Here is a 26,904-nt window from a genome sequence, read left to right as displayed (position 1 = left end):
GTCCTGACACTGTGCTGAGGATTTAGAAAGTATGATTACCATATACTATATAAAATATAGCCATATATATATAGAAGGAGCATTATACATTTTAATGTCAAGCTATTTATTATTTTGTTTTATTTCTTTATTTTATAGAGACAAGGTCTTATTATGTTGCCCAGGTTGGAGTGTCTATGCATAGGGCGCGATCATAGTGCACTGCAGCCTTCAACTCCTGGCCTCAATGGATCCTCCCGGCCTCATCCTCCCAAGGCTATTTATTATTTTGTTATATTGGTAGGTAGGTCTCTTACCAACTGGATAAAATGCTCCTTGAAGGCAGGGGCCATGTCTTTACTTCTCTGGTATACTCCAAAGTGCTGAGCATTTAATAGGCATCCAGTGGAGAGCAACCCAGTTGAAAACATTAGTGCCTCATGTCTGCATGAACCAAGCTTGCCTTCCAGCTCCTCACAGAATCTCTGTGGGAATAAGTAACATGATTGGAAAATATGAAATAACTTACTATGTAAGTGATCATTTTACACTTTATATCATCACCAATAGGTGGCACCATCAATTTTAAAATTACGTAGCCCAAAATTGTACATATTTATGGTGTTTGTTCAATAGATGTTCATTGGACTCCATGTATGTAGAAACTTCTCAGCTCGCCACTACCACCAGAGTAAAAATAAAAGTATTACAGACACGCTTTATCATACTTTCTTTTCTAGTAATACCCTAAAAAACATGTATTTCCACTTTCAGATTTCATCCCCGTTTTAAAAAAACAACATCTAAATCTTGGATAACACAAAAACAACGGTTTTACAATTTTGTCCTTTTGTGTTTGTGTGTATGTGTGTGCATTCCAACCCAGCTTAATATCTTATTGTAAAAGGGAAAAAGGGATGCAAAAATAAATAAAAAGCAAATTTAAAAACCTGGGTTTTAGTGGGGGAAGGGGACCTATCAGCAGAATTTAACCCGAGTTGGCTTTCAGTTAACACAATTTACCACTCCTCTCTTTCTTTCCTTTTGGAAGATAAAAAAAGTTTGATTCAGGCACAGAAGAATTATTTCAACAGCTTCCAAGGCCGCATAATCCCATCTGGAGATAATAAAAGGCCCCATTCCTCTGTGTTTATTTCAAGAGGTTCGTTCTTTGGAATGACCTGAGGTTGCAAACTGTAGAACAGTTGCCAGCTGAAGAGAACTGCAGCTTGAATGCTACTCAGGAAGTCTCTATGGACCTGGGATAACTCCTCTGAGATTTCCTTAGTGTAGAAAGAGGCCCCTGTGCCCTTCCTTCTCTACAAGATGAGGGCAAAAAAGGGACAAAAGAGAAAAAGAGGGGAAAGGGAGCAGTGAGGAAATTAAACTGCAGTATTTGCATCAAACACCATATAATAGTCACTAATTCACTAATTTATCCACCTACTGCTGAGAGAATAGGAAACTCTGCCCAAGTCTGCCTTTTTTTTTTTTTTTTTTTTTTTTGAGACGGAGTCTTGCTGTATCGCCCAGGCTGGAGTGAAGTGGCGCGATCTCGGCTCACTGCAAGCTCCGCCTTCTGGGTTCACGCCATTCTCCTGCCTGGGCCTCCCGAGTAGCTGGGACTGCAGGCGCCCACCACCATGCCTGGCTAATTTTTTGTATTTTTAGTAGAGACGGGGTTTCACCATGTTAGCCAGGATAGTCTCGATCTCCTGACCTCATGATCCGCCCGCCTTGGCCTCCCAAAGTGCTAGGATTACAGACGTGAGCCACCGCGCCTGGCCGTCTGTGCCTCTTTTTACTGAATGTCTTTAAAGTGCGATGAATGGCATTAGGGAGTTGGGAAGATGCACAGAGGGAACATAGAAGGGTTTTTGTCATTCAGGAGCTTCCAATCTAGTAAACCATAAGAGTGTCTTGTATAGTGGTGGTTAGAAAGGCAGGCTGCTTTATTCATTTGTACCACAACTCCACCACCTATGCACATTTGTGCTAATTTCAAGGAAAGGGGAATATGGATCCAACTTTACACTACTCTGCAAAAAAGAAAAATTACCTATCCTCCTCTGATGTTTTTAGAAATTCGAAATAAATTTTAAATGAAGTAAAGCAATGAGGCAAAGTTTTTATTTCAAACCATGAGCCCTTCTCTCCCCACTAGTTGAGAATCTCTATGATACTTATTCAATGTGATGAAAGATTGCTCAGGCTCAGAAAGGGGCAAGTTATGATTGGAGACAATGACTTTGCAACATAATCAATTCATCTAGTTTTGCTATTACCTTGACAGCCTAGGTCCAGGAGCAGGGAAATTAGATGGTGTCCTATTCAGAGTTGGGAATGGCAAGACTGGCTCATGGGCCAGGGATGATGAAACCAGCATGCTGGTCAAAGCCTTTGCTAAATATCTCCCCATGGAGTCCAGGCTCAGAAACGGCTGTCAAGCCTTTTGCAGCCCTTCCTAGGCTGCCATAAAAATGTACCACCAGGCGGCTTCAAACAACAGAAATGTATACTCTCACAGTTCTGGAAGCTAGAAGTCCAAGACTAAGGGATTGGCGGGATTGGTTTTTTCTGAGGTCTCCAAAGGAGAATCTGTTTCATGCCTCTTTGCCAGCTTCTGATGGTGGCTGGCAATTGCTGGTATTCCTTGTCTTGTAGATGCATCACTCACATCTCTTTCTGCATCTTCACATGATGTTCTCACTATATTTCTGCATCTTCGCATGGTCTTCTTCACGTGGACATTAGTCTTGTTGGATTAAGGGCCCACTCTACTTCTCTAGTATGACCTCATCTTAATTAGTTACATCTACAATGACACTATTTTCCCCAATAAGCTCACATTCTGAGGTACTGAGGGCTAGGACTTCAACATATTTCACCGAGGGCACAAAATTCGGCCTGCAACAGGCCTGATGGCAGGGAAGAGAGCTGAGTGTTGTAGGGGGAGAAGGAGGGACTAAGGGCTGGTCAGAGTGGCAGGGAGTACAGGGTGGAATTCTCAACACTCAGGAATGGTGGAGGTGGCTTTGGTCTCAAATTGATCCAAGTTTAGGATAACTATATTGGTTCATGCAGATTTAATTGTGCCTCCAGTTTTAGAACTTTTTTTTTTTTTTTTTTTTTTGAGATAGGGTCTCCCTTTGTTGTCCTGGCTAGAGTGCAGTGGCATGATCATAGCTCACTGTAGTGCTAACATCCTGGGCTCAGTCTCCTGATTGGCTGGGACTACAGGCACACTGCACTATGCCCAGATTTTTTTTGATTTGTGTAGAGATAGGATCTCACTAGGTTTTCCAGGCTGGTCTCAAACTCCTGGGCTCAAGCAGTTCTCCAGCCTGGACCTCCCAAAGTGCTGGGATTATAGGTATGAGCCACTGCACTCAGCCTAGAACACCACTTTTTAACCATCAGGACTTTACTTGGATATGTGAGTTAAATGCTTTACTAAAGTCCCAGTGTAGATGGATTCAGTCCTCTCCAGAGGCTTGGGGTGCTAATCTGGTTGGAAGTGAGAAGCTTGGGGACTTGTCTTAAGCTGTGCTTTATGGCAAGCTCATCACGTTTACATGGTTTGTTATTACTTAGGGCAATCTGGGATTAGGGGAGCTAATGAAGATTAGGGAAGCCAGACCCCCAATCAACCCTTGGACTTGCATTGGTCTCTAGCTTATCCTTTTATCTTGCTGACCTTTCAAGATCTGTTGTAACTATATTAACTATATCAAATCTGTTTGTTGGAAATTGAACCAAGACTATATGATCTCCGTGTTCTCAGACTCACTTACTGGCTTATGCTCATCAACAGAGAGAGGGCAGTGTGCAGCGTACGAGTTAACTTTTGTAGTAGAATAGTTCAAGCATTTTAGAGCAGGCTATAGCCACAGAAGACTTGCATAGCATGGCAACACAGGTTGTACAACTTACGCAAACAAAAAGATGCACATTTAATTGAGTACGGTGAATGGTCACTTCTGGGGAGGGGGAGGAGAATAAGAGGAGAAACATAAAATGGATGGATGGATAGATAGGTACATAGGTAGATAGATAGATAGATAGATAGATAGATAATCAATAGATAGGGATAAATAGAACAAGAGAGAGGCTGCGAAGAGACTGATGAAGAGAGGGTACTATAGACTGAGGAGTATTATTAATTCAACCTCCTGCATCTTTAGTCTAAAAGAACAAGAATAGCCAGAATGTCTGGATTAAAAGTGCGAATCCTCTACCCACTAGGTTTTTGTAAGTTAGCTAATCTCTCTTTCCCTCAGCTCATTTAAAACAGAGGTAATATTAGTACCTACCTCATGGAATTGTTGTGAAAACGAAATGAGTTGGAATGTGTAAAGTGCTTAGAAGAGCACCTGACACTCAAACAGTAAGTACCAGTAATAAACATTCAACCATATGGTCAGGAGAATTAAGTAGAATAATCCATATAAAATGCTTAGGCACTTAACAGTGCCTGGCCCATTGTGTTCAATAGACGTTAGTTAGGCAGCTGTTGTCATAGTCAACATCATTGTCATTATCATCATTTCTTTAGATGGCCAACTCCATTCCTTTAGTCACTTACAGAGAGGTAGCTGGACACAGTGTTGTACAGTGGAAAGAGAATGCTTTCTTCCATACTAATGCCACCTCCATCTTTTCCTTTTGTGTGATCTTAGGCAAGTCAATTCTTCCAGCATTGGTTTCTGCAAGTAAGCCTCCTATACCCATTGTCAGAATTAAATCTCACTCTGGGCACATCACTCATTTGGAGGCTCTAGTGTTGAAACCCCACACTTAACTCTGTATTAGCTATTATGCCAGGCAAGCAAAGACAAGGGCCTGACCCTCGGGGAAGTCATGTTGGCCCTAGTGAAATGGCCAGACCATTAGGCATACCATGCCCTGTACCTACGCAAGCCTCGTCAGTGCAGCCTAAACGCATAGCCCCAATGTGGAGTCATTTGGAACCATTAGTGTTACATGGAAGCAGGGACCCAAACCAAGATGGGTCAATCTGGGTCATTCCCCATTGTCTGAGCGATTCTACTTGTCTTGTTTTGACTTTTGATTTTCTGTTTTGTGTCAGAGTTACCCAGAAATTGCTTTGTGTCGGGTGTTATACTGTTTCACATGTATTCTCTCATTTAAACCTCATAATAACCCTGTGAGGAAACAGCTGCTATTCTCCCCCATTTTATGGATGAAGAAACTGAGGTACAGCATTTTAGAGTAATTTACCCCAGGTTACACAACTACTAAGTGGCTAAGCCAGTAGCCAAACCCCAGCAGTCTGGCAGCAGAACCCTTGCTATTATATAATACTACCTCTTGGAAATTTCCAGGGAGTTTGGCAGTTTGGGCCAAAATGAGAATTGGACATAATCTGTGATCCAACAGTTTCACTTTAATGAATTTATGTAACAAATCTGTTTGACTTGCTGTTTGAATTGCTTAAAATGACAAAAGAAAAAAAGGTAAACATCCACCTATAGGAAACTAGTTAAATAGTTTATGCTATATTGTTGCAACAGGGTGATGCAGACTCATGAAAAATAATAATGCAGGCTGGGCGCGGTGGCTCACACCTGTAATCCCAGCACTTTGAGAGGCTGAGGCGGGTGGATCACCTGAGGTCGGGAGTTCGAGACCAGCCTAGCCAACATGGCGAAACTCCGTCTCTACTGAAAATACAAAAAATTAGCCAGGCATGGTGGTGCGTGCCTGTAGTACCAGCTACTTGGGAGGCTGAGGCAGGAGAATTGCTTGAACCAGGGAGGTGGAGGTTGTAGTGAGCCGAGATCATGCCACCGCACTCCAGCCTGGGTGACAGAGCAAGATGCTGTCTTGAAAAAAAAAAGAAAGAAAGAAAGAAAAGAAAAAGAATAATGCAGATTTATATGCATTCATGTGAAACTATCCTCAAGATATATTCTGAAGTGAAAGGAACATTGCAAAACTGTGTATTTTGTATTTTGTATTTTTTAACCTGGCTCACTACTGACAGATGTATTTTTAAAAATATTGCAAAATAGCCAGGTGCGGTGGCTCATGCCTGCAATCCCAGCACTTTGGGAGGCTGAGGTGGGTGGATCATTTGAGGTCTGGAGTTTGAGACTAGCCTGGCCAACATAGTGAAACCACGTCTCTACTAAAAATACAAAAATTAGCTGGGTGTGCTAGCGTGCACCTGTAATCCCAGCTATTCAGGAGGCTGAGGCAGGAGAATCGCTTGAGCCTGGGTGATGGAGGTTGCAGTGAGCCGAGATTGTGCTACTGCACTCCAGCCTGGGTAACAGAGTGAGACCCTGTCTTAAAAAAAAAAAAAAAAAAAAGAGAGAGAGGAGAGAGGAAGTAAGAAAAAACTCATTGGTGGTATGGAGGTTTCAGACCCTCCTCAAAGGTTCCTGTTCACTTTGGGTTTCTAGGGAAACCTGATTTAGTCTGAGTTCCTGAAGTACGATGACGACGACTCCTGCAGGTTAACATTGTGGCCACTTCCGTGCCTCATTTCACTTAACCCTCACAACTATGTATAAAGTAGTTTTATTATATCTACATTTTGCAGATTACTATCAAGTAGATCTGAGCCAAGAGTGCAACCAAAACAGATCCTCCAGTGGTAATCAAAGGCTGAAATAGGCCTCCCCTACTCTGTTCCATCCCCACTCCATTCAGTTTTTAAGGTATCCAAGGGTCTCCTAGACCAGTGCTTCTCAAAATGTGGTGCCCAGGCCAGCAGCATCATTATCCAATACGAAGTTGTTAGAAATGCAGATTCTCAGACCCTACTCCAGACCTGCTGAATCACAAACTCTGGGGATGGGACCAGCCATCCGTGTGGTTTTATGTTTGGTTTCAGTTTTGTTTTTTGAAGAAGGGCCTTGAACTCCTGGCCTCAAGAGATCCTACCACCCTGGCCTCCCAAGTAGTTGGGACTACAGGCATGTGCCACCACACCTGGCTGATTTTTCTTATTTTTTGTAGAGACAGGGTCTCGCTATGTTGCCCAGGTTGATCTCCAACTCCTGTCCTTAAGCAATCCTCCTGCCTCAGCCTCCCAAAGTGCTGGGATTACCAATGTGAGCTACCATGCCTGGCCCATTTGTGTTTTAATGAGCCCTTCAAGTAATTCTGATACATGTTAAAGTTTGAGAACCATAGTCCTAGGCTAATGGCTTCACCTGCCAAACATTTAAAACACACCGATGCCTGAGTCTCACCCCAACCCAGGATTCTGATTTAATTGGTTTGGATGTAGCCTGGTCATGGGTTTTGTAAAGCTCCCCACATAAATGGAGACCACTGCAACCTGCACCTTCTGAAGCAGCCACTTTCATTGGGAATGGCTAATGTCACCCTTACGGCATAAAGATAAGCTGCAGGGACTAGCCATTTATGTGAGAACGTCACAACTTCCCAGTTTTAAGTCTTTTCCCCTTCCCCAAACCCTGCACCTAAACCGAGAGGCATGGGTGAAAAATGCTCCTTGGCTAAGCAGGTGTGAGCTCGTTAGTTTTGATAGCTTCATGTTTCTTACTTTAAGCCAATAAATTCAGTCTTTAGTGAGTATTGAGAAGATGCAGGAGAGAAAATATCAAGTTGCCTAGAGAATAATTTAATAGAGGAAATGAGATCTATAAATGGCATAGTAAAAGCTTAATATTATCAGCTCACTCCTTCCTGGGCTTATATATTTTGTACTGAAGGTCATATCATATCGCATAGCACATCTCCAGTATAACAGAGTTTCAGTCAGCATTTGTCTAATAAATTAATCTGTTAATTAATCAATAAATGAATGGATATCACTGATGAAGAGGCTGATTCTGTCTTTGGCGTCCAGTGTCCAACTTACTACCAATGCTGCTCTTGGCATGAAAGTCTTGGCATGAAAGTCCATTGACAATAAATGTGCTAGGATCAGGTGCTAGAGCTGAATGTCACCAGAAAGAGACTATAAACCCAGATGGAGGCCAGGCACAGTGGCTCACGCCTGTAATTCCAGCACTTTGGGAGGCTGAGGTGGGCAGATCACTTGAGGTCAGGAGTTTGAGACCAGCCTGCCCAACATGGTGAAAACTTGTCTCTCCCAAAATACAAAAATTAGCTGGGCATGGTAGCGCGCCCCTGTAATCCCAGCTACTGGGGAGGCTGAGGCAGAAGAATCACTTGAACCTGGGAGGCATATGTTTCAGTGAGCCGAGATCATGCCACTGCACTCCAGCCTGGGCAACAGAGCAAGACTCTGTCTCAAAACAAACAAACAAACAAACAAACAGATGGAGGCAGGAAAGGAAAAGTAGGTATAGTGGTCATTAAAGCTGGCGGCCAAATATTTCCAAGTGTCCTCCCTGGGACATAGAAGGGTCCCCCTATGTTGCCCAGGCTGGTCTAGAACTCCTGGGCTCAAGCAGTCCTCCTACCTCAGCCTCCCAAAGTGTTGGAATTCTAGGCGTGAGTCACCTCACCAGTCCAGATCTCCCGTTGTATTCATGACTCCTCATTTGCCCTGTATAATCAATGGCCAGAGTTTGCAAGCCCACTGGGCAGGATTCTCTGCCATGGATTGCAGCCAGCCACTGGTCCAAAGGAGGGTAGTCTTTGTTAAATTGAGGAACGAGGTACACAGCCCTCCCTAGGGATCCTTCCTACTGGTTTAAAGGAATTAGAATAAAGCCTTATCCAGAGAGGGGTGGTGACAAAGCATGCAGCACAGGTAATTTGAAGCCCAAGAGCTCAAATAACTAGACTGTTTTGCCAGCCTTGGACAAAGAGAGTGTAGTTTTTGAGGAAAACACCACTGTCCTGCTATCTGCACTTGGGCAGCCTCCAGGGCTGCACTGAGGTTTCAGTCTCTGAGTACGGTCAATGGCATCAACTGTTCTGATGGCTTTAGAAGAAATTAGGCAGAAAATGTGTGCATATTTGAACTGTTTAGGGAATAGACATAGGAATAATCAAATATGCCAAACCTACTGCTTTGAGATTTTTTTTTAACAGATGTGTTCCCTACAGAACAGGTTTCTCTTATTGCCTGGATCCAAGAGCATCTCCTGGGTTCTTCCTGTTAGAATACTGAATGTCCATGGAGAGTTTAACATAAGGAAGAAGAGGGCGGTCTCCCAGCTGAAACTGGTGCAGCAGATCATGCAAAGTAAAACCTCAGCAGCTGTGATGAAGTAGAGCCGAGGGCCTGGGTGTCTGTCAACTCCAAGCGGAAGATTTCCCCAGCTTTCTAGGTAACTGTGCTTCCACTGAGCAAACCAGACACAGACTTGAATGTCATCACAATCTGTGCCTGTGACATCTTTCCCCAAGAACAGCACAAATTGAACTTTTACATTCTTCATAATATGGAAGGAAAGGTATTGACTGAGCCACTTCTTTATGCCTCAAGACATCTCATATGTATTTATATGGATACATACATGAATATATATATTCTGTCATAATAACATATTCTATTTTTCTTATTATAGCACAGTGTTAGGATAGGCTACATAGGCTGCATTAAACCCTCAAATAGAAGTTTATATTATGCATCAGAAGCCAGTGCAGGGACTGTCCTCGGCACAACATCTCTAAGTGGTGACTTGGAGGTTCAGGCTCCTTTCATCTTAAAATGCCATCATCTTCAGCATTTGGCCTCAACAGTTGCCAGAGAGGGAGGAGAGAGTATGTATAAGACCACACTGCAGGATCTGTGGTAGGTCTGCAAGCACTGCTGTCACCTCTGCCAAATCCCGTTAGCCAGAACCCAATCATATGGCCCCATCCTAACTGCAAGGGAAGCCTGGGAAAGGTCTTTTTGTATGCCAGGAAAAGAAAATGAAATTGACAAGTATCTAGCCAGTCTTTGCTACAAGTTTCTACATGTTGGAATTATTATCTATATTTTTCTTCTGATCATGCTTAGCATTTGATACTGTGTAGACTGCCTTGTTGAGTCCTACTGTATTTTGTGACATCCACATGCAGCATCCCATTCCTCACAACAGGACTAGGAATGGTCAGAAGTTTTATCACCCACTTTATGGATGGAAACCCTGAGACCCAGAGCAGTTACATGGCTTGTCCAAAGTTACATAGTACTGTTAACTTAAAAACACAATTTATAAATTTAGACAAAGAAAGAGGAGACTTTATTTCTTATAAAGGGTTATAGCCTTCAAGGTGGCTATCTCACAGGCTGGGAAGCTCAGCCTTCAGCAGAAGCCCAGAGACAAGCATTTTGAAGGCAGAGGGGTTGGGATGGAGCTTTATGCTGAACAGGTTGACTAAATATACATATTCAACAGGTTACAGGAGGAGCTATGAATATTCATGAGGGTGGTCCTGACACATGCGTATTGAACAAAAATACATGTAACACATGACCCATGTTCACTTTGGGATGGAGACTTAACATTTCAATGTATTACAGTTAGGCCCTACACATCAAAAGCTCATTTCAGGACACAAAAGCTCACAAGTACACAATCTCTGTAAACTAGTCAGAACCAGTCCATGGTTGGTGGTCTTATCAGGAAAAAGTTACTAAAATTAGTCTCTCATCCAATGAAAGCTGTAGTTATGGCTGGTGGAACGGGGTTCAGTTGGGCAGAGTCTATGAGCAGGATGATTTGCAATTGTTTAAATATTGCTTATCTTGAGGCCAGTACTTGTTTAGCTGCTGGAGAAAAAGAAAATCCTTGTGGCAGTTAGAGCATAGTTTCTTCCTTAGGTGTAGGAGTACATGACTTCCCCTCACCTGGCATGGCCTTAGGTCCTGTTTATAATTCGGTATCTTATTGCCACAAAGAATCTGTTCTGTGAGTCATGTGATCTCTATTGGAACATTAATGCTGCTCAGTTGTTGTGTCTAAACCATAAAAGAGAAGGGGAGTATAATTAGGCATGTCTGACCTCTCATCATAGCTGGGAACTAAGTCTTTAAATTTTTTTCTGGGGTCCTCTTGGCCACATGGGGGTCCATTTAGTCAGTGGGGGCCTTGGGATTTATTTTTAGTTTACATTGCTAAGTGACAGAGCTTTGCTTCTTTCACTCTGAGGTTAGTGGTCTCTCTGCTGTGCCACATTGTCTTCCCCAGAAGCTCAAACTGGATGCCCAGCCCTCAGTGTACAAACTCAAGTATGCAAGAAATACATCTTTATTCTTTTATGAATATACCTAATTTATATGTTGGAAGGTGTCAGCAATGAATTTCATCACTTTGGTATTTCTCTACCTTTAAAGATATGTTTACATTTGGGGTGGGATGAAGGTTTGGTGGAGGGGAAGGTGGTTAGGTTGGGCCAAGGTATTGGGAAATCCATTTGTTCCTCATGTCAGCTGTTTGAGGAGGCACCAACCCAGATGTCCACAGTTCCTTCTGGCCTTCCTTTACCGATACTGATGCACCTGTGCCTCCTTCCTGTTTGCATGGCCCATTTGTGCCCAGCATCTCCCTGCTATTTTGGGGCCACTCCAGGGTCTGGGAAGTTCTGTAGGCTTATAACATACAGTCATTCTTCTCCCCAGCTTGCTGTCTCCCTGAGACACAGAGGTAGAGAAGTAGGAAAGGACCTACCCTACCCAGGCCTTTGCCCTCTCACTTTTCATCCATCCTTCTTCCCACCAGTGGAGGGAGGTGTTTCTAGTCTTCCAGGGAAGCTCCTCTCTCCTCAAAGCATTTTCTTCCAAATACTTTGGCTTTATTCCAAATCCTCTCTAGTCCTCTGAGATTTTTTTATAACACAAAACACAACTTACAGAAGTTGTGTTGTTGTTTTGCTGTTTATCTTGTCACATTATTTCTCTACCTTGAGGCAATAGGACAAGGGCCTGCTGTCCAGCGCACGGAGGCAGGGAGGAAGGGGTAGGGGCATACTAAGAAAAAAAAAAATTTCTCAATCACATGTGTATCACATTTAACTTTATCAGGTCCTTGTGAGGTGAGTATCTGTGGTCATTGTTCTGAAACTAACAGTGAGGGGAGAAAGCATTGATAGGAGTTCTTACAATATATTTGGGAACTCGCCGGTGAGGGCCTCTCCTGGCTGATTGGTCTTTCAATGTACCATCCCAACCCACCCACCTCAATCCCCATGGCTTGATCCTGCTGTCTCGGTGATCAAGCTTTCAGTTAAGAATTGGGTGATAATGAGCTAGTTAATCCAATTAAAAAAAAGAAGAATTAGGATCTGGGCTCAGAAGCCCCACAGCTGTGAAAGCCTGGCCGTAGATTACTAGTCTTCTAGATGTAGAAAAGATTTTTCCTTTCTCTGGCTATTTAAGTCTTTATCAGTCACCCTGCCTCAGTTATCAACACACACCCTAGAGTAAATCTGTTCCCTGGGGGTGGAAATAGAAGGGGCATGTCATTGTACATCCACACTGATGAAAGGAAAGGAAACATTAAGATGGCTTAAGTGGAAAGGTCACATACGGCTTGTACTAACTACAGACACCATGCTAAAGCAAAACATCGTTTAAAAAAATTCTGACTTATCATGTGCTCAGAAATGCTCAAATGGGTACAACCATCACCAAGGGTGGGATGGGAGGGCAGGGGGAAAAAAATATGAAGCATCAAAAAAAATTCTGATTTGTATTTGTGAAATTCAATAGTAATCCTATTCATTAAATGGATTTTAAAATCATTTCAAAGCACATTCGGCTTTCAAAAGATGTTTGTTTAAAGAATACAGTTGGCTTTTGGTCAAAAAATGAAGTTTCGGTAATGCATAGTAACAACTGTAGTGTAATTACTGGCCACAAAATACCAGGTGCCAGACCAACCCTTTTCGAACCATTTAAGAGAACCAAGCCAAGCAAAAATGCCCAGCCTAGCCTTACCCAGAAGTTCAAAAGCTCAGCCTTTGTCACCAGGAAAAAATTAATTCAAAGAGCAAAGCCATTATTAGGCACAACCAGGTATTCTGTTGTAAACATCTTTTGTTAATACATGTTGAAAACTGAACTTTCTCACGTTTGAGTGAAAGAGGGCTGCTTAAAGAGAGTTTAAACCAAGCCAGGTTCAAGGTTTTTTTCTTTTCTTTCTTTTTAGATTTCTGACATCATATCTGTGGGATCCACACAATGGGGAGGTGCTGGCCTTGGAATCCATGGTTCCCCAGCTATCATTTTACTTTAGAATTACAGTATTCTCTGTTAGTGTCAAGGGAATGAACCTGACGAGAAAAGACCAAACATAGGACTGTTACAGGGAAGAAGAATATGAAAAGACCTAAAGATGCACCTCCTCATTATATGTAAGGAATCTATTTCCTAGAATCCTCTAAAAAGCTCAAGTGAATTTGCTTCAGTTAATAAATGTGATTTAATTATAATGATAATGCCACAGCATATGTTGTTTCCTCTTTTTGAATTGCTTCCTGTTAATTATTGAGAGAAGAAATTCAGTGTAACTTTTTTGTAATCTGATAATGATGAGGCTGTCTCATGTGTTCCTTATGTGCTTCACAATGTATGCGTATGTGTGTGTATATAGTTAAGTTGAAGAAGATGGCCATGTGTGGGCGCTACAGACAGATTCTATAAGGCTAAAGAAAGGGCTCCATGGTGTTAGAGCAAAACCTCATGACAAAAAGCTCTTTTTTATACTTAGGACCTGATTATATTGGGAGGAAAAACAAACATTCAGTCTTGGAATGACCTGAAAAACCTGTAGTATGAACCTACTCCCCTTTCCTCACCGTGGGATTAGAATGAACTTCTACAGTTCAGCTAAGGTGACCAATTCACTTTGGTTCATCCATGTTCCATGTCTCAGGAAGACAGGAAGAGTCTGGGCTACCCTAGGTTCAGCTGATGGAGTCTAATGGCCCTGTATGCATGCCTCTTCACCAGTAGGATGGTGGTGGCTGACATCACTGACATGGACTGTGGGGCTAGGACTGTTCTGACCACCTTATGTGTCCCTCTCATTTGGTCCTCACAGTGTCCTGAAAAGTTTGGTGGCTATCTGCGTTTCACACATGAGGAAACCAAGGAAAAAGGAGAGTAAGCTATTAGGCTGAACCACGTGGAATTCCTGTTTGTGTAGATCAAAAAGGTTAAATATCAGCAAATGCATATTATTCAGTCTACAACTTGCCCAATATCACAGAGTTGGTAGGTGGTGACCCCAGAGTCTGAACTCTCAACTACCCAGGATCATAGCTACATATCTGTATTATAGATGACAGACCCAGGCTCAAAGCAAATGCATTATATACATATATATTGCTATCAGCAGACTGCATCCTTTCTTCTCCAGTCTGTGGCTTCAACTGCTGATTTTATTCAGGTTATAGTGTGAAAGTTGGCTCAAGTCAGACAAGACTGCCCTGCCTGTGGCCTGTTCCTGCTGTGCAGCTAAAAGCAGCCCATCAAACCAGCTCTCTCAGGCTGGCTGCCTCAAAACCTGCCTGCCTAAAAATATCTTTCTCTCAGATGGCACAGAGCCATACACTCCATCTCCCCAGCTGAACTTCCCACCATTAGAACGACTCAGCTACCCACATGCCTTCCACCCGAGCCATTGTTAAAATTCAACTGTGAACCCTATAATCCTCTCCTGTTAACACACTAATGATTAGCTTATCAGGTTACATGAACTCGATCTTGGATCAAGTGAAGTTTGTTTGGGAGTTGGGCTGCAGATGGGTAAGGTCAGGAGCATGAGAGTGAATCATGGACTATCAGATGTGGCAGTAACATTAGAAGCTGTACTGGCCAGTCCCAGCATTTTACAGATGAGGAAACTGATGTTTAGGTGCCAAAGCCTAGGTGTCTTGACTTCAGGGTGACCAACCATCCCAGTTTGCCTGGGACTGAGGGATTTCCTAGCTGTAGAACTTTCAGTGTTCAAACCTAGAAAGTCCCAGACAAACTGGAACAGACTGACCACCGTGCTCGATTGGGAGCCCAAAACTCTCCTGCTTGTCTGGACAAGTCAGGTTTGAGCGTGCCCTTGCAGTAAGAACCCCTAGGCTGCTTGGTACAGCTCAAAAATGCCAGGTGGGGAAATGACCACAGACCTGGTTTACCAAGGCTGGCTCCCCTTCAGTCTCTAAGCATGGACTTGGATGCCATGTGGGAGCAGCCATATTGCCCCATGACAGACCAAAGTGTTAGCCTCTTGGGCCACAGCATTTAGGGAAGCTGGTTACATAGAGATGGTCTCAGAAAATAAGGCTGTGGTACGGTTTGTGTACTTCACAGAGATAGGACCACTGTGTCAGCCACAGCTCTGTGGTTCTCAAAGCTTGGGGGTGGAGTGCTGCTGCTGTTTGTCTCTGCTGCACATGGCTGCACAGATGTTGGGAATGGAGAAGTATTTGGGCAGGGAGATGGATCAGCAGGGTTCCCCGTGCTATCATCATTTCCTTTTTTAGAAGTTTTGTCATTTAGAGGTTTTGAATCTTGCAATAAGCGGTCATCCTTGATTAACTTTGGACTTTTTCCCTTAAATGTCAGGCACCTAATTTTAAACTTTTTCCTGGTTTTACTTCTCCTCCCAGGCTATTTTGTCCCCAGTCCTTGGTTGCTTGGCAGTTGTTTCCAATATAGCGCCTCCTGCTTTCCATTCAGCTGAGATCCAGCTCTAGCTCATGCCCTGTACCTGGGGCCTATGTGTGTAAACTAAAGAAGGGAAGGATGCCGGGCATGGTGGCTCACGCCTGTAATCCCAGCACTTTGGGAGGCTGAGGCGGGCAGATCACGAGGTCAGGAGATCAAGACCATCCTGGCCAACATGGTGAAACCCTGTCTCTACTAAAAATACAAAAATTAGCTGGGCGTGGTAGCGCATGCCTGTAATCCCAGCTACTTGGGAGGCTGAGGCAGGAGAATAGCTTGAACCAGGGAGTCGGAGGTTGCAGTGAGCTGAGATCATGCCACCACACTCCAGCCTGGGTGACACAGTGAGAGACTCCATCTCAAAAAAAAAAAAAAAAAAAAAGGAAGGAAATCAGGAGGCAAGGAAGGAATAACACAAGAATCCCAGCCAGGCAAAATTGTCAGTGTAAGTTCTCTTTAATATTCTCTTTCCTGAATGCATTGCTTTAACATACCCCAAAACCCACCTCCACTTCCAGCCCTACCTCTACACACATCTACGAGAATCTAAACTTTTCATGGTCCACCCTTGCTCTCAACCATCACTAAAATGTCCTTAGTGCCCAAATAACAAGTTTACTGATCTGGTAAATGAATCCCTGATGATGCGGGTTAAAGTTAGAGGTGCAGCCCTCACAAGTGAATCTTAACTTTGACCTTTATAGTTAATATCCTGCCGAGGCTATCTTAACACTTTAATAAATGTAGTTCTTATGGAGGAACTGTGGAGCTGGGAGGGCAGGTAGTGGCAGGAAGCATAGTGGAGGATTATTTTGGGAAGAGCTCTGTGATAAGCTCTTTTTTCTTTTTAACAAAGAAAAATACAGGATGCCCAGTTGGATTTGAATTTCACATAAACAACAAATAATTTTTTGGTATAAATATGTTCCATGCAACATTTGGGATATACATATACCCAAAATTATTTCTTATCTGAAATTCAAATTTAACGGGGCGTCCTGTATTTTACCTGGCAATTCTATCTGTGACCTGTGATGCCTCCTAAATATGCAGCCTATGCAGTAGACGGGCAGGATTGTTGTGGAGTTCAGAAGTTTCCAAATTCTGGCAGAAGGCAACCAGCCCTTCAGGGAGGGCATCGCACAATATAGCCAGGTGAAACTGCTGCCCCCAAAGCCAGCCCTGCTGGTGCCTGGGGGCATCCAAGGCAGGCCTGAATGGAACATGCCCAGAGACTGGCCAAGGTGCCAGTAAAGTGGGTGTGTTCTGCTAGATCCTTCCAAGAACATAAAGTGTCTAGTTCTGGTGCTGACAATTGACCTAATATCCACCACACTAGCACACTATTTTTAGGCCTAAGGAAGGAGTGCAAGATTTTAAAAATAAGGTAGTAGATGTAGGGGAAATTACATTCAAAAAGCTCAATCCTGAATGTGAGTTTAAGACCAGGAAATGCAATATATTAGATCTAGAAAAGGTTAGTACAACTAGCTCTCCATATATAAATACCTAACACTGGCTGTGCACGGTGGCTCACGCCTGTAATCCCAGCACTTTGGGAGGCCGAGGTGGGCAGAAGCACTCGAGGCCAGGAGTTCGAGACCAGCCTGGCCAACATGGTGAAACACTATGTCTACCAAAAAATAAAAAAAGTAGCCGGACGTGGTGGTGCTCATCTGTAGTCCTAGCTACGTGGGAGGCTGAGGCATGAGAATTGACTGAATCCGGGAGGTAGAGGTTGCAGTGAGCCAAGATCACACCACTGTACTCTAGCCTGGGCGACAGAGTGAGACTCTGTCTCAAAAATAAATAAATAAATAAATAATTACCTAAGACTAAGACCCCACACTTTTCTTTCACTTTTTTTAATGAACAAAGGTAATGCTACCAGCTTCAGGAAAATTGCTTTTGCCACCCATAATGTTTTGTTTTCAACTAATAAAGACAGAGGCTGTTTTGTTGTCTGCTATTGGCTTCCATATATAGCCGACAGCTGTACCCTGTCTATACTTCCAGATCTACTCTCTACCCTTCTCTGTCCTGCTCTATGCTCTGGGAAGCTGACCCCTTATGGACTCCCTTCCCTTCTGGATTCTGATTAGGTCCAGCCAGTGGGAAACAACAATAAGAGATCAGATGGTGGGAAGACAGAAAGATCAGAAGAGTAGCTTTATTCTTGTTGGTGTTTATTAAAATGCTCATGATTTAAACAACTTGGTAAAAAGCACTCAATAAAATAGAAACAGATGCATACTTCTTTAACATGATACAACACATCTAGCCAGCATTCTGCTTGATGGAGAAAGTCTAGAGGTAGCCCCAATAAAGTTAGGAATAGACGGGGTGCTCACTATCATAATTACTATGTAAAATTTTACTGAAGGTACTAGCAATCATGACTTGGCGTTATAAAACTTCAAGTATAAAAATAGGAAAGTAAGAAAAATATTTTCACTATTTGTAGATGATGTGACTCTGATTTTAAACCCAAGAGACTCAACTGAAAAATTATTATGAACAATAAGACAATTCAGTAAAGTATAAAGGTGGAAAATTAATATACAGAAACCAATCAATCTTATATGTGCAAATAATAACCTACTGGAGGATATAAGGATGAAGGACCTTATTTAAAGTAGCAATAGAAAAAATAAAATACTTGGGAACAAATTTAACAAGAAATGTGTATGCCCTATATGCAGAGAACTTTAAAATAAAACCAAGGAACCCAAACAAGCTTTGAATAAATAGAAAGAACATACCTGGGTAGGAAAAATAAAAATTGTTAAAATGTCATATCTCCCTAAGTTAATTTAACATTTTAACACAATTCCAGTAAAAAATACCATTTTTTTCCCTTTCAAATTTGGCAAGAGATTTCTCAAATGTATATGTGTGAGGGAGAATGTGGAATGGTTAGCCCTATCAAGTATTAAAACACATTATAAAGCCTCAGTAGTTAAAACAATGTGAGACTGAACCATAAATGGACATACAGATCAATAGAACAGATGAAAATGTTCTGATATAAACCCAGATACACGCAGGAATTTGTATACAATAAAGGTGACATTGCAAATCACTAGGGAAAAGAGAGACTGACTATTCAATATATGGTATTGAACTAGTTGTAACAAGTTAGCCTAGTTCTAGGCAGGCTGTAACTAGGTAGCCATCTGGAATAAAACTGGATCTATACACTATACACGAAATTACAAAGACATCATATATTTAAATGTGAAAAACCAAATTAAAATTACTAGAGGAAAACTATGAGAAAATGTCTTTATAACCTTGGAAGGTCCTTGTAAATGTGACTTAAAATATATAAGCCATTAAAAAAACTGATAAATTCAATTATGTTAAAATAAAAAATGTCTGTGTGGCAAAGAAACAAAATCACCATAATCAAAGTTAAAAGACAAATGACAAACTGGGAAAAGTATTTTCAACTCATGTCACAAAGTACTAATATCCCTTATATACAAAGCACCACTAGAAATAAATAAGATTTTAAAAATCAACAACCCAATAGAAACATGGGCAGTAATATGAATATGTTTGTCACATTTTCAAAAATCTAAAAGTTTTGACAATCTAACTTACGGTATTATACATTGGTACAACTCTATGAAAGGTAATTTGGCAAGATCTGTCAGTCTTATAAGTGCTTATCCTTGACCCAAGAGGCACTTTTCAATGACTTTATCCTGTGAATATACTTAACACATAAAATGACCTATTATTAATAGTTAGATTTATTTAATCATCTCGTGTGTGCATATATATATCTCATAACATCACATTGTACCCCATAAATATATACAATTATCATTTGTCAATTAAAATAAAAATTTTAAAATCATTTAAAAAATGGCCAGTCACGGTGGCTCACACCTGTAATCCCAGCATTTTGGGAGGCCGATGCGGGCGGATGACCTGAGATCAGGAGTTTGGGACCAGCCCGGCCAACATGGGAAAACCCCATTTCTACTAATAATACAAAAATTAGCCAGGCGTGGTGGCACATGCCTGTAGTCCCAGCTACTCAGACGGCTGAGGCACGAGAATCGCTTGACCCGGGAGGTAGAGGTTGTGGTGAGTCGAGATCGCACCACTGCACTCCAGCCTGGGTGACAGAGTGAAACTGTGTCTCCAAAAAAAAAAAAAAAAAAAAAAAAAAAAAAAAAAAAAAAAAAAAATTCATTAAAAAATGACCCAGGTCAAGGTCAAGGTAACTTATTGCAGCATGACTTGTAATAGCAAGATTAGAAACAATCCAGTATTCATCAATATGAAACTAGTTAAATAAATCATGATGCATCCATGTAATTGAATATTATGCAGCTTTAGAAAGAAACACATAGAGGGGGCCGGGCGCGATGGCTCATACCTGTAATCCCAGCACTTTGGGAGGCCGAGGTGGGCGAATCACGAGGTCAGAAGATGGAGACCAGCCTGGCCAACATGATGAAATCCCGTCTCTACTAAAAGTACAAAAAATTAGCTGGGCGTGGTGGTGGTCACCGTAATCCCAGCTACTCAGGAGACTGAGGCAGGAGAATCGCTTGAACCCAGGAGGCGGACGTTGCAGTGAGCAGAGATCGCACCACTGCACTCCAGTCGGGGCGACAGAGTGAGACTCCGTCTCAAAAAAAAAAAAAAAAAAGGAAGAAAGAAATACAGAGAGAGTGAAGATGTACCACATAGTATATTGATAAACAGTACAAACCTCCAAGACATTTTTAATGAAAGACACAAGATGGAGAACCATATGCACTATTTGCTAACTTTTGTGTGAAAAATGAGAAAAATAGAGTATATATTTGCTTATATATATATACACATATGAGTATATTTATACAGAATATATATTATAGTATATATAATATGATAGTATTTAGGATATATAGAATATATATTTGCTTATATATACAAATGAGTATATATAGATAGTATATATTATAGTATATGTAATACAATAGTATTTGTATATAGAGAGTATATATTTGCTTATACATATGTTTCCGGGGAAAAGTGAGGAGATTTAGTGAATGGAAGATAGATTGGGGAGATTAACTTTTTACTTTTTATATTTTTTAAATATTCAAATCATGAGGATTAAATATTAAATACATTAAAAGTGCTCATTAAAAAAATCAAACAATACAGAAATATGTAAGGTAAGAAGTAATGTTCCTCTACCCTTAAACCTGCCACTCACAGAAAACCAATATGAGTAGTCTGTTACATACCTTACAGGATTTAGTCATTGAGAAACAGATAGGAGACTTCAAAAAAATTACTTATTAGGCAAGGAAAGCATTAGTTTCTGGGTCCTGGCAGTCACATTGTTCTGGCACTGCCAAATCCACTTAGACCACATATAAGCAGCTGAGATAAATGTTGATCTCTTGCCGCACGCCCACAGTGAGCTGCTCTCAAGAGACTTCACCCAATCCTACGGGAGTTCAGTTATATGTAAAATAAGAAGTTAGAAAATAATTCTGAATTAGGTGGCATTTTAAAAGTGAATGGTAGAGGCCATTAACGCCACTAAATTAAGTATGATGGTAGATTTTAAATTAAGACATTAACATTTCAGTAAATGAAAATGCTTGTGCAGTCTGCAAAATTCTTGGCAGTAGTACCACAGAATTCAGCCAGTAAGGGCTCCTAAGTTACAAACATAAAGAGTCCCAAAGAACACGAAGAATTATTCTTTATTTTCCACTGCTATTATTAAAAATTTTTTAAATATATTCTAGATGGAGCCTGCTAGTTCACTAGTGCAATAAAGCGAGCCTCACATTACTGAGACCTCCTCGCAATCCTGTTCCTTTGCCTCAGAAAATTCCTTGATGAGTAGAATATGAATGTTATAAATATTTATTAACAAAAATATATACAAAATGAAATATGCAGCCTTCCTATTTCAACATAAATACCAAGGTCTCTTGCTAAACCAGCAGTTGATATTTTACTACATGTGCCCTAACACAACAAAACAGTGTTTATGCAACACACTCTTTCTCGTCATCTTATAAAAGCAGTGTGTTGATGTTGGAACAAACCTTAGAAAGTTTAGTCATGCAATTGTTCATTCAATTAAGGAACATTTACCGAGTATCTCCACATAGCAGGTAAAGTAAAAAGTAACGGAGATAAGAAGATGAATAGCACCATCTCTGGCTCTTGAATTTAAGTCTAAGCCAATTCTTTTATTTTTATATCAAATAATCTCTAGGTTTCTCAAGTTCAGACCATAACTTTTCATTATGTCAAGTATCATGCATTTATAAAAAGAACTAAATATTTTATATTTGTGGGTTGGCAGTGGTCTATTCTTCCATCAATGTTGTTCACATAGTCATTTTTTGTTTTCAGATTATTATTTCAGAGGATCTGACTGCTCTTCATCTTCATGAATAACTTTAAATACATTAATCCAGTTAGCCTCACAACAACCCTCATTTTACAGACTAGGAAACTTTTGTCAGTCATGCTGAATTACTTTCTCAGGCTCTCACAGCTAGTATCTAAACTCAGGTCTGCCTGTCTCACACTTATATTCTCTACACAATAGTAAACAGCGGATTTGTAGAAAAGTAGGCTAGAGAAATTGTAATTTGTATTAATTACATGATTGTCATTTGTTAAAACCTCAGCTGCTTCACAGATAATTTCTTAGAGAAAAGTATACTATGACAGTAAACACAATGTGTTTCTGAGGTTCATAAGACTGTGAAATGATACCGGGTGACTATTGGTTTCCGTCATTACAATATTGTACATTAAAATGATAAACATATAAGTGAAGTTACTGCTATTTCAATTGTATTTCTTTACATTTTATCATCAAACCTTCCTGTAGCCTTATCTTTTGTTCATTTGAACTGCTTTGCTATACATCTTTTGACTATCCATATCATCTATTATATCTTTAAAGATACCATAATATTTTTATATTATATTATTATGTTTTTAAAAGATACTTAATCTTTCTTCTTTTAGCCACATTGGTGTGACTCTCCTCCTAACACACTCTTTCCACATAAGCCTTCTGAAAAACAAGGCATTCACTCATAGTGAATGATCAATGCATAGCTCGCTCAGAGCAGGGTACACATTTTTGAAATTATGAAGGTGAGTTGTAGTAAAAGAGATAATTTGAGTTGAATATGATAATTTGATAGAATCTGGTACTGATTGTCAGCTTTGAAGACCTTGGACCACAGAATCAGACTGCAAAATCTTAGAGTGATATTCTTCCAATGAGCCAGTAGCAATCAGAGAGAGGTTTCTGGGGGCCCTCGTACTTTCTGTTTTATGTATTTACAGATTTGGATCAAGAGCAGAGGGTTAGTAAGCCTTAATCAAGAAAGAAAAAAACAAATACATGGAAATCTTAAATTGAATTCCAACATGAAAATTATGGCACAGTTTATACAGCTTTATGATATCTCAGTTGCATAAAATTATACTTCACCCTTCAAATAATGACATACAATTAAATGAGGTCTACGGCAAGTACTATCATATAGAATGTGATCCCTACAATGTTTAATCATTCACAAAGCATTGGGAGGTGTCTTGGGGCCTAGCCCAGTGAAAAGAGCAAGGGTTTTGAAACAGCCAAATCTAGAATTTCACATGAGCTCTTCCATGGAATCTTGGCCAAGTTACTGAATCAGATTGAACTCGGCTTTATCACCCGTAAAATGGCTATTGCTAGTATTAGTAATGACACATACAAAGTGTTTGGAAGGAGAGCTTTGTACATAATGCTCAATAAACTCAAGTTTTACCTGAGGCACTTCACACAGTACACAACAGTGTTCTTAAATTAAATTGAATTGATTATAAGGAGATCAAGTGTTCATATTATCTAATCTTCCAACCAGAGCGGACAATTGAAAAGATGTATTTCCTGCTAATACAGTACTTACTTTCCCAGGAGGCTAGACTGGGCAAACTTTAGCAAGAAATGTCTCCATATATAGTGTACAAAAAAATCTCCCTCTAGTTTATGAATCCGTGTTGCCACAAAGCATCTATTTATTCAGTGTTTAGAGCTTTTTTAAAAATAAAAAATAAAAAAACTACAGTGACCTTATTAGGATAGATAATAGATATTTTAACCAGTTTGATTTAAATTGTTAATGGTGTCATCTAGGAATTTAAGGGGAGAACAGTCAAGAAAAAGAAAGAAACAGGTAATAGTTGTTGCATCTCAATACAGTTCAGAAAACATGAGTAGGTCCACCAGCGCGTGGTAGCAGAGGAAATTCTGAGGCACCAGCTGAAAGTAAAAGCTTGGTATTTTATAGTTTCCTTTTGTAAGAACTCAAGTTTGTGTTGAGTTGCATATTTTATATTTTCTGGAATTTTGGTGTCATTTTATCCATAGTTAATAATATTGTTTCACCATAACTCCTCTTTGATTATGTAACCAGCAAAGTTTCTAACAATAAAGCATATTTTAGGGGTACATACCTTCCTCTCAGTCGATGTATAGAAAGTATTACATTATGTATTAAAACCTCAGTGCCATGACAAGATAGTCAACATCTTTAGTCATCAGGAAAATACAAATTATAACTACAATTGTGTGTGTGTACTTATCAAATTGTGTACTTTATATATATGTAATTTATTTTATATCAATTAGACCTCATTAAAGCTATTTTTAAAATATTATGTGAATTTTGCAGAAAATGAAAAGAGAAACCCCTGACCTCAGGTATCAGGTTGGCTACATTAACTGCCTGCCTCTTTTGCATCATCAGCTACTTCCTGGCTATGGGCAAGTGTGATTTTTTTTACTGGATTGTAAGGACCTTCAGAGTAGTATCCATGTTTAACTCAGCTGAGTCTTCCTTCAAACTCTCTCACTAAGTATTCAACTGTTGTTTTTTAAATGAAACATAAATTGCTTGGATAGTTTTTGGTGAAACATTTCAGAAAACATTTCTACCCAAATTCCCTAATGAACCTTTACGATTTTTTGAACTATGCATGGGAGGCAGCATATCTTCATGCTTAAGAACTTTAAAGTCAGTGATTTGTTCAGCTACTTACTAACCGCCTGACCATAGATAAAATTATCTCGCCTCTCCAGGCCTCAGTTTGCTCATTTCTAAAGTGGGACAGTAAAGGACCTGTCTTGGATTTTCTGAGAGGATTAAATGATACAACCCATATAAAGTACATGGGCCATATTTAGCACTCAATAAATACTTGTTTTTGTTGTGTTATTATTGCTTTCCATATCCCTAATATATTGTAGAGAAATAAAGAATCTAAAAATTCGGGTTATTATGCATAGTAAGCATACAAGAACTGTTAGCAGGGAAAAAGGCAAGTGAATTCATACACTGACCATTACAAATTTTTGAAAGTTTATGAACTCCAAAGACTGAAATATTCCATCTTTCATCAGGAGAAAGAAAACATGATGAACAAGTTACCTGAATCTTACAGGAGGGATAGCTCTAAACTGACATTAAAGTTAACTGCATGTTAGGCTTTTTAGAATCACACAATTAGAGAAATTTAATTTATTGGAAGAAGCAAAAGGGTTTTAACACCTTATAGTCTTCTCAGTACATTTTGATTCTTGCTCTTAGACCTTTTCATTAAATAAGAAAAATTAAAAACCTGCTGGTAGGTAGAGAGGCTAAAGTTGCAAACAGCTCATTTACTTTCTCAGTACCCTTCACGCTGAAGTTCTTAAATGCAGAAATCCTGTTCTCCTATTTGTTTGCAAGTTTTCTCTCTAGTGAAAAATACTTCATCATTTTGTCCTTGGGGAATTAATTAAACAGAATGTGGAAAAATGTAATCTTTAGGGAGTCTTGCTGTGAGTATTCTCAGTAAATACAGCACAAGCCAAGAGACTCTACAGAGATCTGACCTAGAGTAGACGAAGCCTGGGCCATTGTCAGATAATCATTTCCTTGAGCTTTGAGCCAGTCACTTAATTGTTTTGTCACCTCTGATTTTTGTAATATTGGGCCTAATTGCATCTCCCTGATTTGTGGGGAGTGTTTATAAAATATGTACAATAATTATTATCATTAATAAACTGGATTATTAATCTCCTCCAAAAATAATGTGCTAACATGTCAATAAAATTTACACCTTATCCTTTAGGTCTGGCCCAGTACTAGATTTGCCTTTAAAAGTCCAAGTCAGCCGGGCGCCATGGCTCACGACTGTAATCCCAACACTTTGGGAGGCTGAGGCAGGTGGATCACCTGAGGTCAGGAGTTCGAGACCAGCCTGGCCAACATGGTGAAACCCCGTCTCTACTAAAAAATACAAAAATTAACTGGCATGGTGGTTCATGCCTGTAATCCCAGCTACTGGGGGGCTGAGGCACGAGTGTCGCTTGAACCTGGGAGGTGGAGGTTGCAGTGAACCGGGATCATGCCACTGCACTCCAGCCTGGGCAACAGAGTGAGACTCCGTATCAAAAAAAATAAAAATTCCAAATCAATTTGTTGTATGCGAAGAACATAATTCCATGAGTCAGGAAATGTTATTCTATTTCTGGTTCTGCCAGTAGTTACCTCTGTGGTCATTAGTAACCACTTCACTCTTCAGTTTCCTCAAATGTAAAAGTAGGAATTTGGACTATATCAAGGAAGAAACATACCTGATATGTGCCACCACTCATAATTCTGTGCCCATGGCAGACATTGTTAATCAATCATTGAACTTTTTCTACCAAATTGGGAAGCTGTGTTTGAATACTTTTCAGCAAAGCACTGTAGGCAGCCACTACCAATGTATCAGAATTGGCAATCAAAGTGAAATTTACTTCCCATCTCTGGGCCAGAAGACGTCTAAGGTTTTTTTTAAATTCTAATATTACTCAAAGGGCAAAATGAGAGTCCATGGAATAGAAAGTGTCAGGAGACAATTATGTTGGCAAATCTCATTTCCCTTTTTTATTTTCCAGCCTCCAAGAATGTTATAGAGTATCTGTAAGGTCTGTTTATGAGGATGCTCTGCTCTTCCATTCATTGTAGTCTGCTTTTTGTTTGTTCAAAGTGGAAATAGTTTAATTGTTTTTATCCCTTAATTCTAAAAATGCTTTCTGTAAAGATTTGAGTAATACAGAAAAATACAAAGACGGAAATGAAAATTATCTGATATTCTACTCCCATTATTAATATTTGAGAACTGGCCTTGAAGACATAGCTCTAGGCATAATGTTTTTCTGTATTTTATTTTCCCCACAAAGCGATGTTACGTTTGGGCTACTTTGCCTATTACTGAGAGGCTGCAGTTCTTAATCTCTATTCATAAAATTTTGTCTTTGGTAACTCCTGTTCTGCTGAGTTAAACGT

General features: G+C 40.3%; 2 protein-coding genes across 4 annotated transcripts in view; both read left to right on the top strand.

The window, feature by feature from the left end:
* NFE2L2 (NFE2 like bZIP transcription factor 2) overlaps positions 1-26,904 on the top strand; it is a 161,932-nt gene that overhangs the window by 95,353 nt on the left and 39,675 nt on the right. The gene's annotated exons all lie outside the window — the stretch shown is intronic.
* On the top strand, positions 11,023-11,821 carry LOC100613167 (putative uncharacterized protein FLJ44553). Its single transcript, XM_054679130.2, has one exon. The coding sequence runs from the start codon at positions 11,162-11,164 to the stop codon at positions 11,702-11,704; it is 543 nt and encodes a 180-aa protein (XP_054535105.1). The 5' UTR covers positions 11,023-11,161; the 3' UTR covers positions 11,705-11,821.

Source organism: Pan troglodytes, chromosome 13 (assembly GCF_028858775.2).
Source record: "Pan troglodytes isolate AG18354 chromosome 13, NHGRI_mPanTro3-v2.0_pri, whole genome shotgun sequence".
NCBI lineage: Eukaryota > Metazoa > Chordata > Mammalia > Primates > Hominidae > Pan > Pan troglodytes.
This window is presented reverse-complemented; position numbering and strand designations above follow the sequence as displayed.

Excerpts from the sequence above, each read along its gene's own strand:
- LOC100613167 (XM_054679130.2), top strand. The coding sequence starts at position 11,162 with ATGTTGGAAGGTGTCAGCAATGAATTTCATCACTTTGGTATTTCTCTA.